We start from the raw sequence: 19,721 nt of genomic DNA on the forward strand, positions 1-19,721 counted from the left end.
TGGTGGTGACAACCTGGGCATTAAGGTTGACCAAAGCATGCACACATTTGACTGAAGATGTGCCTTGCATACTGCATTTGATAGGGGCAACGTATGATGATGGTATCCATGGAAAAAAAGACCAGCCAGGTGCCCAAGGCCCCAAAGAAATACCTAATACATAGCATACACTAAATAAACATAAGTGGGCAGCTGAATCAAAAGAGGAAATATTTGCAGGTTCTAGTATCTAGAATCAGTAGTAAACATTTTGAAAATACTTCTGAGCAGTTAGGCTATCACTTTTAAGGGAAATGCTAGTTTGCATATTCAGCTATTAAGAGAAAAAAATGTAAAGTAAGACCACTGAAGCTGTTTCCCATTAAAATGTGGGAAAGCTTGATACTTTATAATGTCTCTGAACAGAATCACTTGTTGGATTTGCTTGTCTCCAAGATGATCACCATCAATATGTTCCTTCATGCTTTCCTTCCACCAAGAGATGGAGTCCATTTCTTCCCTCCTCTTGAATCTGGGTTGCTCTTAGTGACTTGCTTGATTAATTGAATGTAAGGAAATGACATTCTGGGACTTCTGAGGTTAAATCAGAAGAAGTCTTAAAGTTTTTGCCTGGGTCTTTTTGAACACTCTCTTGGAATACTCAATTTGAGAGAATCCAGCTGCCATATAAGAAGTCCATCCACCATGCAACCACCAGAGAGAGCAATGTCCACCAGTCCTTGGTTCTTTCAGCAATCCTTGATTGGGTACCAGACAAAGGAGTAAAGAAGTCATCTTGGACATTGCATCTACAGAAGATGCCATCTGGAAAAAGAATGGAGCTCCAGATATATGGCCCACTGAGTCACTATAGCCATTTACAGCCCTTCCATCCTCTGCAGCTGAGGACCTAGATATCATGGAATAGACATGAGCTCATTGCAACTCTGACTAAATTCCATAAAACTATCTACACAATAAAAAATGCTCTTTTACATCACTGAGTTTGGGGGGGTACCTATTAATAGGCTACCAGAATATCAACCTTATGAATTCCTTGAAGCTAGGACTAAATATTATTCATATATATACCTCTAGCATAGTGCCTGGTACACAGTAGGCACCAGTATGATTTGTTGAATGAAAAAATAAATCGATGTGCAGATGTTTGCATGGAGTATTTGCAAGGCTCCATGATAATTAAGACTCCTAAATCTGCTGTGTACCTCTGTATCCCACATGTAAGAAAACACTGGTGATTTCTGACTCCTCTGAAGCGGGAAAGTTCTTTCTCCAGCTTGGATTGGGTGCAGCCTCATACTCATAAGTGGCTCACCAAGCATGTAGAGCACTTTGGGTCTCCAGAGACAGCTCTGTATTGCAGACGATGGCCCCAGCCACTGGCCATGCTACTTAACAAGAATGAATGTCAGTGATCAAGGAGCCATGTGAGACTGTGTGTTAGTGATATCAAATGCTTACATAGGCCTTGCTGTGTATCACACCCTCTAAAAAGATGAACTAATTTACTATTCACTAGTCTATGAGATAAGAACTCCTGTAATTCTCATTTTACATGTATGAAAAACATGACACAGTAAGACTGAATAGCTTGCACATGATTATATGGGCAGCAAGTGACAGCTTCACTCTGGACACCCTGACCATGGTGATCATGGTGCTTATTTATTTACAATGTTGTCTTGTTTCTCTGGGAAGAATCGTGCTATTACTTGTGACCCCAGACTCATGGCATTTGGGAGGAGGGGGCAGTGTCTACTAACAAAGAAGAAAAAGAAAAAGGAAGAGGAGTGAAAGGAAGAGGACAGGAGAAAGGAGGCAGGGAGGGAGGGAGGGGGAGAGGGAGGAGGAAGAGAGAAGAAGAAGAAAAGAAAAATGCCATTCTCAGTGACCTTAGGCAAAACATGTAACTTTTTTGTGTCCTAAGGTTACATTTAGTGATTTGCTTTGGCTTTAGCAAAGACAAAATTTCATTTTTCTTTAGAGCATCAGAGATTCTCTGGAAAATGATGCCTTTTAAGTACCAAATTGCAGTATTATTAATGATCTTTTTTTATTTGTATAGGTAAAATTTTCTCATATTGTTTCTGAATAAATTAACCGAGGGTGTCTGTGGAGGGCAGGAGAAGGGCTTCGCTCCTCGAAAGCCATTAACCTAAGTCTAGCGCTTCGTGTCCCACTGAATTCCAAATGCATTTTCTCATTTTTCAATCTACGCATGAGTCTCTATATTGCAGGTAATTAAAGTCCTTCTGAGAAAAGTGTGAGCACGTGGGTTGTTTTGCTAGTGTCTGAACAGAATGCTAATAGCAAAGTATGGGAAGTTCCGTTGGTTACTTCCAACCCTGGGTGAACATTGACCTATTTCAGATACTTCTGTGACTCATCCAAAAAGCTCCAGATCACAAGTTCAGCATTTAAATGGAGACACAAAATGCCATAGTATGGAGATTTTCCTCACTTCAATGACTACTCTTTCTAAATCAAGAAACATTCTAATTTGAGGTATACCAAAAATAGCATTGGGACACATGGAGCCACAAATTAACAGCTTCTATAAATAGGCACCACTTTGTCAAAGGCCCAATTCTAAAACTAAAATTTTATATAATACTGTGACCATGTTTTGCTGTCAAGAAATTTTCAATCACTATTCTGGTTCCATAAAAAGAAATCTACAATGGGCTTACTTCTATTTTTTGCTATTTTTTGCTATTTTTTTAAATATTACAATCAGGATTTTTAAATCATTCCAGTGTTGTGCAGGAAAGAAAAATGGGAAGAGCAATAATTTCAAGAAAGCAGGCTTCCCAGTTTCCTATGGAATATGGTCACAAAGTAAGACAGGGTCCTTAGAGAAGACAGAGGCAGCTTCTGTGCCAAATAGAAAACATCTCATTCAGCAGAGCAAATACTTGTGAAAAATTAGAAGCAAATAGAATCTTTAGCATCCTAAATGCACTTTGCCATTGTCCTCCATTTTCTCCCTATCTTCTGCAAACTCTTCTGATTTCCCTCAGATGTTCTATCAGAAAAAAGAAAAAGCAATTTCCTATAACAAATATATTTAAATGTCTACTTCCAGTGCAGATGATTAGGAAACCAAAAAATATATTTATAGGTTGCAAACAGGAAAAGCAACATCATGAAAAGAAGGCTGAATTCCGCAGATTCAACTCAAGCTACGTGACTTTGTACAAATCATTTAGCTTCTTTGGGCCACAGCCTCCTCTTCTGCATAATGGAATTAATACCTGCTTTTCTTGGATTCTTACTAAAATCGAATCATATTACCTTTGTAGCCCAGCATGTGTCATAATCCATGATGTGCTCTGAACACACCAAATGTTATACAGGATCTTTTTTTTTTAAAGTTATTAAACTCTTTCTGTAAAAAGCATGGGACCTGATACCTGTTATTTCTTTGTCAAAAGGGGGAGGTTTGCAAATGTTTGTGAGCTCTTAAAGTCAAAGAAGCATCAAAAATGTGATTTTCCTCTTGATGGAATCAGAAGGATGGAAAAAGAACTAAAGTCAAAATAACAGTTATTTAATGTTTGATGAGTAAAACTCAACATTTTGAAAAGACCAAATCATCTTTGTCCCACCTAAAACCACTCACTCTGCTCCATTAGTGACTGGCATCCCAAACTTGGGAAAACACCAACCTGGAGAATCTTTATACTTCTAGCAGTAGAATTCTGGGCTCTTGTTGCTATGTTATTTAACCAAAGCCACAATTTCATTCAGTTGTAAAATTGACCTAAAAAAAGATAAGATGTTTAGTTTCTTTCCACTCTCCTCACCACCGGAACCCACAGTTAGCTCAGTTGCCTATCATTTCTCAGTTTTTACAAAATGATACACTAGGTACAGATGACAGATCCCTCAAACAGTTAATGACCTCAGGGAACTGGGAATTCACTACAGATGGCAAATTTTAAGTTGGTATCAAAATTAAACACCTGCAAATGAATGATTAGATCTATCAAGCGGCTAATCAGGAGAGGCTCTTCCTCTGTTGTTAATCATGTACAACATTTATGTATACTTGAGATTGCAGAACTCTCTAGACCCATCCACATGGGTTGCCTATCAAGTAGACGCATACCCAGGTATGAGGGCTTATGTCTTGACTCTTCAAGAAAATTGGCAACACACATGTGGTCGCGTCACTCTGCAATGGCTTCTCATTGCCTATGGGATAAAATCCAAAATCTACAGCACTATCCCAAAACTTCCCCATGAGCCCATCCTTACCCATTTTGCAGCACCATCTTGTTCCACCCTTTCTTTTAGTCATCACGTTCTAGCCATACTCACCTTTTATTTTCTCAAAACTGGGCTTGTTAATGCTGTTTCCCATTCAGGCTGTTCATGCTGCCAAGAATGCTCTTGTCCAGCTCCACCATATCCCAGATCATCCTACTTTTCATTTGTTCTTCAAGTCTGAGCTTAATTAGCACTTCTTCAGAGAGGTCTCCCCTGTACCCCCTAGGTTAGATTCCATTCAACTGTCATGAGTTCTTTACTTCTTTACCACTACCAATCACACTTGAATTGCCAGTTCACGTCTTTCTACTCTACCTGTGTGTAAGCTCATTGAAGGCTGGAGGTGTATATATCTCATCTTTTCCTGTAGCCCTGGCATATATCACAGTGTCTGTACTAAACAGACCTCACTAGGCACTTATCAAATAAATGAATGAATGAATGGCTTCAGATTGGTCTACACCTAAGGCCACAGAGTCCTCCAGAATAATTTAGTAATCTTGAGATCTGGTGTTATTTTTCAACTTCTTCTGGACAATACTCTTTTTTTTTAATGTTCATGATATAAATCCTCCTGGGGGGCAGAAGGAACAACCCAATCTTTCATCAAATTAAGTGACATTCCAGGATCTTTAATAGAATTCTGTTATGAGGAATACACCCTCCTCAATGTAGGGCACCATAATGTCCAACCTAGTGGGCTCAAGTGATCCTCACGCAACCCTGGGACACAGAAGGCCACTGATATGAAAATATCCTCAAACCTCCCATTTTGCTTTCTTTTAAGCAGCAAAATTTATTATGCTTTAACATTAAAGCAAATTTTATAATTTGCTTCTCAAGTAGCCGCAGTGATGAAGAGAGGCCATGATATAGTCCATTTGGTGTAATAAGAGATGGCATGATGTAGTGGAAAGAGTAATGGACAAGGAATCAGAAGAACTAGATTCTGGTTCTGGCTTTTCCACCTATTTGCCAAGTGATCTTAAGCATCTGACTCTTTCCAACTTAAATATCCTTCCCTTTTAAGTTATATAGACCTGGGGTACCAGGTCAGGACAACCAATAGTCCAGTTGAGGGTCTAACTCTTGATTTTGGCTCTGGCCATGATCTCACAGTCATGGGGTAGAGCTTCTCATTGAACCCCATGTTGAGCTCCATGCTGGAGCCTGCTTGGAGTTCTCTCTCTCCCTCCCTCTCTGCCCCTCCTCCACTTGAGCATGTGAGCACTCTCTCAAAAAAAAGAAAAAGAAAAAGAAAAAAGAAAATAAAAAGTAAATTATACAGACCTTTTGCCTATAGGGTTTCCATCAGCACCAAATGAGATCATTATATTTACTATTGTATGTAGGAGTTTCTGGTACTTCAATTATGGGGAAAAATACAAAACTGTAAAATGCTAGGCAAAGTATGATCATTTTGTCATTGACCCTTGAAAGAAGTATTATCTTCCTGATTTTGGACAGAATCTATTAACAGTAGATTGATTTTTCATTCCCTGCCATCTGATGGCTGGTAAAGATAGCCCAGTTCTCACCAGACTAGTAAGAGCAGGGATAAAGTTACAACAGGTTCATCTTCAAGAGGTAACAGAGCAGTGATTGGGTATGATGTACCTCCCTTGTTCTGACTCTTTCTTCTATAGCATGAAAAGTATCTCTTAATAAAGTGTCCGTATTAAACTTCCTGTAGATCAGACTCTTCTAGGGTAAAAAGAGCCAATGCTTGACATAAATGATGACCTGAATCATAGGCCAGATAAGCTACCTACATGAAATGATTTTAGAGAAATCATAAGTCCTACTTCTCATTGGTACTCAAATTACTAAGATGCAAGCTTTTCCCCTCACAATTAGAGACAAAGTTGAAATTTAAATCTTCATATAAGTAATAAAGTAAATTTTTACCAAGATGCTAATGAGTAGGGCTTTTCTTGATAATGGCACTTGAGGAAGAAGGTATTAGACACATGCCATATAAAAGAAAGAAAAGACAGACAAAAAAGAATCAAACTAATTCTACTTTATTCTTTTAGGTTCTGAGATGTTCAAATAGATTTAAGTATAGTTTTTTAAATTATCACAGTCAAAATAACTATTGCCAGAAAAGTGGAGGAAGAACTAACTCACTTCTAAAGTCAATCCTCCCAATGCTTTCTTGTGTTCTAGTTGACCTGTTGTTGGCATCGTTTTTAATTGCAGACTTATCAATGAATCTTTGAGGGACCAGCTGCTGGTGACCATCCAGAAGACTTTCACATACACTCGAACCCAAGCTCAGCATCTGTTCATCATCCTCATGGAGTGCATGAAGAAGAAGGAATTGGTATGTAAACAGTGTTCCCCATGAGCAGCATTGCCGTCTCCATATTCGCTTCGTCTGTTGAACCATTTTCTTGAATCACACACCAACTGTGTTTTATTTCCAGCCAAGCTCACAGTGTTCCTCAGGCTCCATTGGCTCCTGTAGCCTCCTTCCCTTAGTAGAGAAGACACTATTTTTTTCTGCCCAGATTTAATGAAGTGCATGCAGCAGGGTTTCAACATCCTACTGAAGCTCACCCGAATGCTTCTGATTGCCTCAACAAAATGAGTTAAAGAGAGAAAATAGGTTTCCTCCTGGAAAATGCTTCCCTTTGGGGGTTCACTTTGCTTGTGAGGAGGGAATCACTGATGTGCTTATTTTCAGATGTCTTAATGACACAGGATCCAGGCTAATATGCTAACCTATATGTGTAGAAAAGGGAGGGATGTGCCAATGGAATGCTGGAAACTTCTATAGCTTCTAAAGTGTCCTCCAATAACTACTGAAACCTTTCTTACATCTGGCAAAAGTGTCTTACAAATGTGGTATAATCACAGAGACCTTCTGTTAGAGTGAACAGAAATAACATGAGCTAACATTTAACGAGCACTTGCTATGTGCCAGGCAGCATGCTAAACCTTTACATGTGTTAACTCCTGTGATCTTTACAAGTGTCCCAATGAGAGAGGTATGATAATAATCATACCTTACAAATGAGGAAATGCAAACTTACCTGATTAACCAGTGAGGAACCAGGACTCAAGAGCAGTGGTATTTCATCTCTGTGGGAAATGCTTGTATCTGAAGCTGTCTCGTTGAAGCCAAGGTAGTGGATTGTCCACTCTGAGCAGGTTCTCCGCAAGCCTTGGCAAGTAGAGACTATCCTGAGAGGTCATTTAAATCCACCTGCTGACAGGAGAGGTAAAGGAGCATCTTAAAACTGAACAGAAGCCTCACTCAGAACTTGAACCACCTCATGGCCACATGGGTATCCTGGGCTGGTTATCTCTGGGGACACCATGGGGGCATTTCTTCTCCAGAGGGACATCAGGGCCAGACCCTGAAGGGTTCAACCATATAGAGGCAGAAAGGGTGGGGAAGAGCTGGAGTGAGCCACTTTCAGCCAGCTCTCTGACTAGACCACAAGTTCCTCAACACATGAGCTGGAGCCATATTGCTCATGATGGTATCCCTATGCCTAGGACAGTGGCTGACACACACCGGGACTCACTGAGACTGCCAGGAGGGAAGAGAGTGAGGGAAGGAGACAATTTCTGAGTTTGAGAAGCCAAACATTTAGAAAAACAAGACTTGACTCAAGTAAGCAAGACCTATTGCTGGAAAGCATCTGCATGGCCTTTGTAAGAGCCTTCAGTGCCTTCCAGATTTGGGATGAAAGTTGCCACCTATAATCCTTGAGTGTCCATAGACCCAGGTCATCTGACTATCTTGTATAGAGGAGCCAGTACACAGCTGGGGTTCATAGCCATGAGGACTGATGCCCCGGGAGAGCCTCTGTCAACTGGCTACTGGCAATCTCCCATCTCAGACATGGCAGCTCAAGAAGGTTCAGTTCAAATACTGCCCCTAGCCTCAGGGAGGTGCCTTTACCCCTAAGTTCCTGCCTGAGTCATGGAAGATGGGTTTCCTGATGACTATGGCTATTAGTTTTCCAATACTGGCTATGAAATCTTACCAGAACTGCCATTTTAGCAGTCTTATAAATTTCCTAGAGATGCAGTTAGGATTAAAATTCCAGGAACCACTTGGAAGTCATAACACCAAATAGGGGTGAATGTGCTTCTCTGGATATTTCATAGGACTGTTCAGTGGGATTCTGCCCAATAATCACTATGTTGCTTCATCATGACTCCCACTGAAAGGTCAACTGTATTTTAGTGACAGATACTTCCTGCAAGATGCATGCAGTATCCCTACCTGTGGGCTAAGGCAATGCAATCTTAACAAGAAATGGATTGTCCTTACCTGTACATATGGGCAGAAATCAAGATTTTTAAAATCATAAATGTAGTTAATATAATCTTCATCTTGGAGAGGCTGTTTGTGGGCATAGACAGTAGCAGATGCTTTGTAAAGGATGTGGACCTGAGGTAGGCACTGGTTTTCTCCTCTGGAGGGGAGCAGGGAAGGGAAGTAAGGTGGGAGAGGGGAGGGGAAACATGCATACAGCCAGGAAGAGCCACACTGGGTCTGTCTGCTGCAGAGCCCAAGCGGCTTCTGCTCCCTGCTCTGCCTAGCTTCACACACACAGTACGGACGTTCACATGGAGGTCCTCTTCACTCTTGAATCCTTCAAGTTTCCTTTGTTCCCTTAACAAATGAAGTAGGATATAATATTCTGAGGTCAATCTAACCCTGGCCAAGTTCAGTGAAGGTATTTGGCTCCATAGCTGATCTGACATCTTTCTCATCCCAGCATCCTAGAAGCTTCTGTAATAAAGAAGTGCACTAGGCATGCATAGTTAGTTCGTGCAACTTGGGTCTCTGGGCTGGGTAGCATCATGGAAAATATTTCTTGATGGGCCTCTTCTGTTCATACTTTCTATTCATTTCATATTGTTCTTGAAGAGATTTACTTCTCTTGGGTTCAAACAATATCTCAAAAATCTGTCACCTTTTGTGAAGATAGATCCCCCTAGAACATTACCTTTGAGCTAAGTTCCATCACTTTTACTTCTCACACTCTGTATTCAGCAATGTGAGCCCCATGGTAAGTGTGGTCCTAAGCAAGTCACAGTGGAGGAGGGCACCGACCCAGGGACCAGTTCACCACCTTCTGTTTCCATACCAACAACTCCTTCCATCTTCTGTTTTCCTCTCTCTGTTGCTGGACTTCACAAGGGCCAAGGCTATCTACCTCACCATCACCTCCTCCCAGTCACTCCTGGGAGGCACATCTGCATTCAAAGCTGATGCTGCTCCAAAACCTGAGACTTTAACATCCACTTGCCACTCCCAACACAACCACCCCCCCTCCAGCACTCACCACCATTATTTCATCCCTATGGAACTTGAACACCAAGCTTCTCCATAATTTGCTAGTCTGAGTCTAAATTCCTGAAATGATCTACTTGGAATCATAGTGTAGTGACAGATTTTCTCTGCTCAGTGCCTAGTTGAGGGTGCAGACTATTTCTACTCTTCCCTTGCCTGGGTCCTCTCACTTAGCCACCCCTCTGCCCTTGGCACGTGGGCCTGGTCCTTCTTGGTACCATCCCTAAAGTAGTTCATTTGGTTCTTACCAACCATATTTTCTTTATCTTCATTTCAAAGCCTCTCCAATCCCCTACGATCACTGTAAATGTTTATCATTGTCATCTCCTGACTGCCTCTTGAGGACCTTTGCAGTGCATTTCACAGTGTTTGTGGTATGGCCACATGAGCTCCCTGCTTCCTTTCCAGTAGCAGTTCTCATGGGCGGTTGTGATTCTAAAGTCTAGAAGCGAACATTGCAACCAGGCTACCAAGTATGCTTATCCGGCCCATCAATTCTGGATGTGCAGGAGGGAAAAGAAACTGATGTGTCCATAAAATCATCAGCCAGAAAACTTCAGGGATTCCACACAGACACAGAGAAGAGGCGGCTTGGGGGAGAATTGAAGGGACCTGGGATCTACTTGTATTTGAAAGATGATGGACACGTAGCCTGAGAAGTGAAACCTAAGGAATAGGTGACTGTTCCGTCCTAACAACTGAAGCTGTGGCATCTCGATATCATCACATTTTCACTTGCTGAGCACATCTTAAGGCACATAAAAGCCAAGGACATAAGAGCTTGTGCTAATGGAACAGATGGAAGCAATAATATTAGGTCATTAGGTTTGCTCATCCCTCTTCTTCCTCCCTGCTTTATAAACAGATATTTATCAAAGACCAATTCTTGGTTCTTTCCCCTTTCTTGCCCTGTTCTGACTTCAGTTATCATTTTGAGACAACTCCCAAATGCACACATATCGAGTCCTTGTCTTCCTCCAGGCTCCTGCATTTCCAAACTCCACGCTCTCATCCATGCCCTCGTTCTTTCTTTCCTAGACTATGGCTCTTCCCTGGGGAAGTCTGGTCTCCCATAATCCAGCACCCTCCACCAGTCCATTCTATGCACTGAGGTGTTGGCAGACGTTCAGGTTTTGTGTGCTGCATAAAGTCTCTGTCACATATTTTCTTTGTTTATTTGCTCATTTATTTTTAAACAACACTTTAAAATCTAAAAAGCCATTCTCAACTTACTGGCCACCGGAAAACAGGCCATGGGCCATATTTAACTCGTGAGCTGTGGTTTGCTGGCCCCTGCAGAGTAGTGATGCCAGATACTTCTTGCTGAAACACAGAATCAATAACACAGCTCCCCTGAGTGCAAAGTATAATGTTCTACTTATATTTCTAGTCTTAAATTCCATTGCTTTTTTATGGACACTTCATGCTAACTAAGCCAATATGCCTGCAATTATTATTTTTATTGCCTGCTTCCCTGCATTTCTTCAAACTTAGAGCTCTCTTATTAGCCATAACCAATCTCCAAACACATACTTCCACACGAATGCACATATGTGTGCATGCATGCACTCACGCGCGTGCGCGCGCGCACACACACACACACACACACACACACACACCTAGAATACACTTCACTCCATTATTGCAACTCTCTTGTGGTACTTATCATTTATACCTTAAGTTACTTATATATCTCTCTGACTTATGTGAGCCCTTAAGAGCAGAACCTGTGTCTGATTTATTATACTGCTTTTCCTGCATTCACTTACCTCTTATCCTGTAGTAGTAAGGTATATATGTAGCAGAAACTCAATAAATCTTTGTTTAATGGATGAGTAAATGAATGAATTCAGATGAATATGCATTAGTGGGGAGACATATGTATTTAGCATCCATAAAATGCCTTAAAATCTCCACTTATGTGGTGTCACATCTCCTTAGGGAGTCATAGATTTGGTTTATGGACTTAGGTTTGATTCAGGGCCATCTGCTTAAGTTACGGGCAGTACTCTAATGTGGTGGTTATGAGAAGCAAATTCTAAAAGCAGAAAAACCTGTATTCCAATTCTTGCTTCCTCATTCAACTGGTTTAACTCCGTTAAGCCCCAGGACCATCCACTGTAAAAGGGAGTGATAAGAATAGCCATCTATTCTAGGATTTGCCACACTTTTTCCTTATTGGTACAGATTATACTTCAATTCTTTAAAACACACACACACACAATGAGACAAATATCATAATACCAAAAGGTCAAGACTGGTTTGAGGGTTTTATATGTCTTGCCAAGTCCAAGACCAAGCACATGTCACTCACAGAGCTTCCTGTTCTTGCTTGACCTCCCTGGCTCCAAAGCTGATGAATCTCCGCTAAATGCTTGGGAAGGGCAGCAGAGGGGTATTGTCTTTGCCTGGCTAATGAGTCTCAGGAGCCCCAAGTCTGCTACCTTCCAACAGAGGGAGATGTATTTCTTAATGAGCACTTATTTAAAGTGTATACCAATATCCCATTACAACTTCTGCCACATTTGGGAAACTGAGGGACAACTCTGTACCTACCTTTTCACAGATTCATAAAAACCAAGCAAACATGACTTCTAAACAAAGAGTTCTCTTCTCTTTTTGTGGGCAGGCCTCTTATGTGGAAGGTCACAAAGTCCAAGATGTTCCTTGCTTAGAAAAATAGATGCTTAAGGTGCCTGAGTGGCTCAGTTGGTTAAGCATCCAAGTCTTGGTTTCAGCTCAGGTCATGATCTCACTGCTTGTGAGTTTAAGCCCTGATCGGGCTTGATAGACTGTTATTACTATTGGCAGGTGGGTGAGTATTACTTGGCAGGTTAAGAGATGTTCCTGAAGACCCCCGTGGCCCTACAGCCCTGGGTTACTGAGACAATTAAGCATTTTAGCATGTATAAAGAACGCTGGCATTGGCATGCCAAGAAGCACTCAATAACTTTCACTGTAATTACAGTTATTCTATAAGTAATGATAGGTACTAATTTGAAATAAGCCAATAAGTCCTAATAAGATAAGACTAATTGTTAGTCCTAGTTAAATTATCAGTGAGGCACAGTCTGACCTCAGGGACCTGTCACCTGCCTTCACAACCCAGCTTTCCTCCTTTTGCTCATCTTGATGGATGGAGAGTACAGACAAGAGGAAATATACGTAACCTCCCAGGGTCTTCCCTGTTTAACACCAATGACCACACATGCACAGTAGACTCCTATCATCAAGAGAAAAGAGAAACTCTTAGAGCTGAAAGGGAGTTTTTTAGACCAAATGGCTGAAAGTTATAGAGTCCTGTATCAAGTGTAGAAAACAGTTCTCTCCAACACAATGTTTAGGGATAAATGGAAATGCTCTCTGAGATAGATGCTGAATTGTACCTAACTCCTTTTAAGTTGGTTTAAATGTCATCTTAACATAACTGAGGCCTAAATATTTCTAATGAGATGGTGGAAAGAGGATGTAGAAGAGATATTGCTCCCTTAAAGTTTGTCTCCATATTCTGTTCTCAACACACAGGAGGTTGCTGGTTGATTTTTGAAGGTTCTTTAACTCTTAGATGATTAGACTATCACTTTTGGAGAATAAAGATGATGCAGGTCTGGAATTAGCTTGCTGGGCTTCAAATCCCAGATTTGCCATTCAATACATGGCTCTATAATCTTTAGATACCATTGTTTTTTCCAGAAAACTGGGATAATAATCAAATTTATATGATTAATTATAAGAATTTAAAAAGTTAACATATACAGATAACATAAGAAGCACTCAATAGATACTTTTATTGTAACAGTGATGATGACAATGGTGATGATGTCTATAGAGCACTTCATATTTAACAAAGATCATCTTCATGTCACCTTATCTGATACTACAATGAACCCTGCTAGGGTCACTATTACTGTTTCCATTTTATAGAGGGAAACCAAGACTTGGAGATTCACATGACAGCCCCAGAGTCATGTAGCTAGTTAGGGGCAACTTGAAGACTTGAACCAGGAGCATCTTTGTGTAAGGCCCGAACACTTTCCACCATATTTCAGCTGATTCCTTATTCTAAATGTCAAGTATGAACCAAGTTAAAAGTGACTTTGAAGTTGGAGCCCATTTTCTCTCTCATTTCTAGAATAATCTGAAAAAATATTTATTAGGCTTCATGAATCCCAGGACAAAAAGAATACATTGTTGCTTAGTGTTTCTGGAAGGTCCTCTGCCCCTATCTAGCAGTCATCATATACCTACAGGGAAACCATAAGCACATGGTCCAGGCCATCTAGTACTTCTGCATCAAGGGCAAACTGAAGTTATTCTTTTCCAGGATAGTATTTTTTTATTAATAGTTTATTGCCAAGTTGGTTTCCATATAACACTGAGTGCTCTTCCCCACAAGTGCCCCCTCCATGACCAGGATAGTATTTTAACCAGACTAACTAGATGCCCCCCAGTTAAAGATCAACTCACACTATGTTCTTCTCACAAAATATTCATTGAAATGAAAAAGAAGTTTGAAGGAAATGTCATTTACTCAATTCCTTGCCAAGACAGCTAATAACAGTGCTAACACCTTTCATCTTACGTAACGCATAACACCTTATAGTAAACAAAGTTCCGTTGCATTCCATGTGTCATTTGGGCTGCCCACAACAATGGGGCAAGAATTCTGTCTATGTTTCAGCTAACAAGAAAAACAAGTTTAGAAGACTACAGGAGTGTACAGAAATATCCCACTTGATTTCCATCCTCACTGTCAAGGTCTCAGACTCTCATAAGCAACAGAAATTCCCCTGACCTTTCTCAGCCTTATTCATCAAAAATTATCAGTGGATTAGAGGCAATAGAAAATCATGGAAAATACTCTTTATGAAAAAAATTAAATAATATGATAAATAAATTATAAATACAGAAGAAATAAACATATTATTGTACTCCCTCTAGGAGCTGACATAATTACTAAGTAATTTCTCTGACAGTTGGCTTGGGTTTCAATTCTAAGATGGTCTTTCTAGAGACTGGGTTTCAGAGACTCCACATCTCACCTCCACTCTGCCTCCTAGGCCAGGGTCTCACCATGTTTGTCGTGACCAATGGTCTCCACTTGGCCTCACCACCACCAACAATCTGTCCACTCCTGCTGACACTCAACTCCCAAATGACACCTTTCAAGAGCCACCTTCATAACATCACCTCCCACCCAATCAGAACCCCCTATTATCCTCAACAGTGAGGAATGCTGAATGCCTATGAGATTGTTACAGGAAGAAGGCAAATTAATATTTTTATTTTAAAAGTCATGTTTTTATTTGCATGTATATTACAAATAATGACAATAAAACACAAAACCATAAATATTAAGCCTAAATAAACATAAATTTTAAGGGAGGATCCATTTGAAGAAAAAGATCTGATTGTAGTGTTGGCATATAGATATGGCAAAACAATGAAAACTCTACAAGAAGGACTATTTGGTTGGAAGACACTGGACATCAGAATTAAGTTTCAGTTCCTTAATGTGACATTCAAGGCCCTTTCTGGTCCAGATCTAGTCTACCTTTCCTGCCACAACTACTAGTACTACTACTTTCATCCCTTATACTTTAGTCTAAACAAATCTAATTTTCCTTAAGGAAAAAGACCATGCCTTCTACATCTTTCTGTGTTTTGTGCAAGCTCTTGAATACTTTCTTCAAATGTTAAATGCACTAGGGCCTACAAGCACTGGGATCAATTCTCTACCCCCACTTTAGTCCCAAATATTTCTATCTAAATAGGAATACATGGACCAGTGATTTCCCTGAATTCAATGGAATAAGAATTCTTAGCCTAGAGTTCAAGGATAACTAGAAGTCTTTAGCAATTTCTTGAAGCCCCTGAAAATGTGTGCAAGATTTTGTATGTATTCCCAGATTCCCCAGGTTCCCCATGTGTGAATAACTCTGAAGAGTTAAGAATCACTGTAGTAGATGCCTTACCATGGCAACAACTGAGTTTGGATCACAGAAGCCATAAACACTGCCTTACATTCCTTCTCTTCCCTCAGAGATGCCCCATCTGGATAAACATTTAATCTTTGAGCAACTTTCAAGTGTGAGCACCTCCATATTTCTCATTAACAATTTTTGCACATGTAATCACTTCCATGCTCAACAGTCAATCATGCATTTCAGGAAGCCATCAGCTTGTAAATGGGCTATGACCCAAAGATTTATTTACAATCCAGAACCCACTGTCTCATAAAGCAATGTAAATAATTCAGCAAGGGGCACATGGGTGGCTCAGTCCGTTAAGCATCTGACTTCAGCACAGGTCATGATTTTACAGTTTATGAGTTTGAGCCCCACATCAGGTCTGTACTGACAGCTCAGAGCCTGGAGCCTGCTTCAGATTCTGTGTCTCCTTCCTTCTCTGCCCCCCTTCCAGCCACTTGTGCTCTGTCTTTCTCTCTCTCAACAATAAATGAAAACATTTAAAAAAGAATAATTCAGCAAAATTCTGGTCTGCTGTAAAGAGACTAAGAACAAGAGACCAAGCAGTATAGTTGGAAAGAAGAAAAAGAAAGATTGTCATCCCCTTTCCCTGGGACAGGACTGACTCTAGACAAAATTGTTCATGCCTAGAACATTTCAGAATCTGTTTCCTCTTTCTCTGCAGCATTGCTCACAGACAACCCCACCCCCACTCCAAACCCTCTTTGGACACCATAATAGGATTTCCCCACCTCATTCCTCCAGTGTTACCCATCTCCTAATTCATACAATGCCATATCCTCACCACAGAGGAATTTGCCTGGAAATCTGGAGGCCAGTATAATTGAATTCATATTCATGGATATGGGACTGAGAGCCCTTGGACCTCTGTAATTGACATGAGCTTCTGATGGATGTATATAGAACCAAAGGAATTATTGATCAGGGGACTCTAGGACAGTATACTGAGTGAAGAGAAAAATCTGGGGAGGGGTGGTGGAGTTGGAAGGGCTGAGCTGTCACATAGATCGTCCAGTCTCGTTTGGAAATCATGTCAACTTTCATTTTCAAATCATGTCCAAACTCTGCTTCCTCCAGCATCTCCTTCATAGCTAATGCAAGGAGAAAACGTGCAACAGATGCTGGCTTACCCTCTTTCTCTTTTAAATATATCTTAGTTCTCTAACCCTTCCTGATAACGCTTCATTTGACCAGAATTAAAGTTTGAAAATCACGGCTCCAAAGGACACGGGTATTTTTTCCCATTGTACTCCTTCCACCACTTTGATCCTACAGAATGTATTCAAACCTGAACGCTTTGTTGTGATGTTGATCCATAGTGTTTGCAGGAGGAAGAGGGGGTGTTACTGGAGGGGAAAGGGGAAATTAAATGGGAAGGAACTGGAGAGGCCATTGACATGCGTGGATTATTTGTAAGCCAGATTTCTAAAAGCCAGATATTTTCTGCTTTCTCTTCCCTGGAAGTCAGTGTGCATACAATACCTCCTGTCATGTGAACTCATTCACCCACATTTCCATCTATATTAGGATTTATGCTTCTTCTTACTAGGAGTGATGCCCAGTAAATGAATACCTTCATCAAATCCCAAGGTTTCAGCCTGGGCCATTTAGCCTAATGCTGATCATGTGTTCCCCAATTTACCATTCTCCCAACTTATTATCTGCCTTCTCCGAACCCAAACCTTGACTGGAGAAAATTATCCTGACTGGGGAGGACAGACATGCACTGCACAAAGATGATCCCTGCCACTTTCATCATCATCACTTACCTTTGATTTTTATTGGTTTTACTTGGCTATTTTCTCCCTCAACGAGAATTTAAATGTCATGTCTGCCAATCTCCTCCTTTATTTTAAATATGATTTGCCTTTTTTCTCCTTCTCATCTGGTCTTTTTCTCTCTTATATTTTCTTCATTCTGCTCCCCAGTCCCATGGTTTGTGACCAGCTATGGCAGTGCTCAGGCTCACTCTGGAGCTGGTCTATCTTCATTTCCATAATGATGTGACTAACACTTCACTCACCCCCATTCTTGGGGAACCCGACATTGGCCTCTGGTGGCCACACGACTGTAGTTTTCTCCTTCTCCTCCTTCTCCTTCTTCTTTTTAATTCATAGAAACATAGACACTTAGAGGTTCGAGGTGTTGAGAAGCCATGCAGTTGTGGCTTCAACATTGGTTGCACATTACAATCACCCGGAGCTTTAAAACCCCCTGACACCTGGATCCCAGTCCTGGAGGCTCTGGTGTCATTGGCCTGGGATGTGGCCTGAGTGTGAAGGGTGTTAAAAGCTCTCCATATATGACTTTCTTATATGACTTTCTCATATAAGAAAATTCTTACTTCTGCACCATTACCACTTGCACATTCTATTTCCTTCTGTGCCTTTGAGTCTAAAGAAGGTCTGCTATGATTTGTCACAAGGAGGTGACCTTAATGTTTCTGGAAAACAAATTGAAGTTTCACTTATATGACACTCCTTGTTTTCCAAAGATGTCCCCAAATGAAATGTCATTATATATTGAGAACAGGCCTGGTGGGGGCTGGAGCAGAGAAAAAGCATAATTAAGTGAAATTGACCACAGGCAACTTGATTTTTAAATGCAAATCTTCCTCAACTTACAGGGGGGTTATGTCCCAATAAACCCATCATAAAACGAAAATGGTGTTAAGTTGAAAATGCATTTAATGGGGCACCTGGGTGGCTCAGCTGGTAAAGCACCTGACTTCGGCTCAGGTCATGATCTCACCACTCGTGGGTTTGAGCCCCGCGTCGGGCTCTGTGCTGACAGCCTGGCGCCTGCTTCAGATTCTGTGTCTCCCTCTCTCTCTCTGCCCCCTCCCCTTGCTTGTGCTCTGTCTCTGTCTCTCTCTCAAAAATAAATAAACATTAAAAATTTTTAAAGAAAAAATATGAAATGCATTTAATACAGCTAAATACTCATAGCCTAGTGGAGCCCTCCCTACCTTATGGGTGCTCAGAACACATTAGCCTGTTGTCGGACACAGTCATCCAACACAAAGCCTGTTTATTTTATACTAAATACATATCACATGTAATTTCTGGAATCCTGTACTGAGTGTGTAAAACAGAATGGCTGCACAGCTACAGAATGATTGTCAGTGTATTGGTTGGTGACCCTTTGGAATACGGGGCTGACGGACGGCTGCAGCCACCACAGTGAGCTGTCCTGAAGCTAGTCCTAAAATATCACTAGCCAGGAATGATTCACATTCAAAATTTAAAGTCTGAATGCAGATCACTTTCACAACAGAGTAAAGCTGAAAAATGGCAACTGGAGCCATTGTAAGTTGGGAACCACATTCTTCTCCAAGGATTTGACTGTGACTTCCAACAGGTGATGAGAATGACTGTGGGGGCTTCACCATCACCCCACGGGCTCCACACATGCCCACGATGAGCCGTTTGCTGATCAGAGGCAGACAAGGAGGGAAAAGGTGTGGCTGACTGTGAGAGAAGAGAAGGAAGGAAAGAAGTAGAAGAAGAAGAGTAAATTAATCCCTCACTAGCCAGTTGCTTTGACATTTTATCTTCTCTACAACACTAAGAGAGAATATAGGCCCTATCTTTACTGACTTGAAATCACTCAGCTGGTGTGATCTGGCCTCCTCCTACCCTCCTGCCCACTGCTGTCGTCCTTTCAAAGACAACTGTCCTGCTTCTTCTCCAAGAAAACATCAAACCGTGGGGGACGCCAGTGCTGCTGGAGGGCCCTGAGATGGGAAGTCAAAGCGACGGCTTCTGCAGCAATATCGGGTGGTGCAGGGTCACGGCGGGAGTTGGAACCGCCAAGACCGCAGGGGCAGAGGCAAAGGCGAGGATGAGGAGTGGATCCCGGTCACCACGCTGGGCCACCTGGTCAAGATCACGTCCTGGAGGAGTTCTGTCTCTTCTCCCTGCCCATCACGGAATCTGAGATCACGGACTTTTTCCCAGAGGCATCCCTCGAGGATGACGTTTGGAAGATGACGCTGACACAAAAGCAGACCCGTGCTGGCCAGCGGACCAGGTTCCCGGCACTTGTTGTCCTCAGAGAGGACAATGGACATGCCGGTCTGGGTGTTCAATGCTCCAGGGAGGAGCCACTGCCATCCATGAGGCCGTGATCCCCGCCAG

At 41.4% G+C, this 19,721-nt stretch overlaps 1 protein-coding gene across 8 annotated transcripts in view; it reads left to right on the plus strand.

The window, feature by feature from the left end:
- The window catches only part of TRPM3 (transient receptor potential cation channel subfamily M member 3), a 492,852-nt gene that overhangs the window by 322,034 nt on the left and 151,097 nt on the right, over nt 1–19,721 (plus strand). For all 8 annotated transcript variants that reach the window (XM_029920564.1, XM_029920565.1, XM_029920566.1 and 5 more), the window contains one exon: nt 6,475–6,598. In XM_029920564.1, coding sequence (XP_029776424.1) covers nt 6,475–6,598 — 124 coding nt within the window. The remainder of the gene's footprint in view (nt 1–6,474; nt 6,599–19,721) is intronic.

The sequence above is a fragment of the Suricata suricatta genome, chromosome 13, assembly GCF_006229205.1.
Source record: "Suricata suricatta isolate VVHF042 chromosome 13, meerkat_22Aug2017_6uvM2_HiC, whole genome shotgun sequence".
NCBI lineage: Eukaryota > Metazoa > Chordata > Mammalia > Carnivora > Herpestidae > Suricata > Suricata suricatta.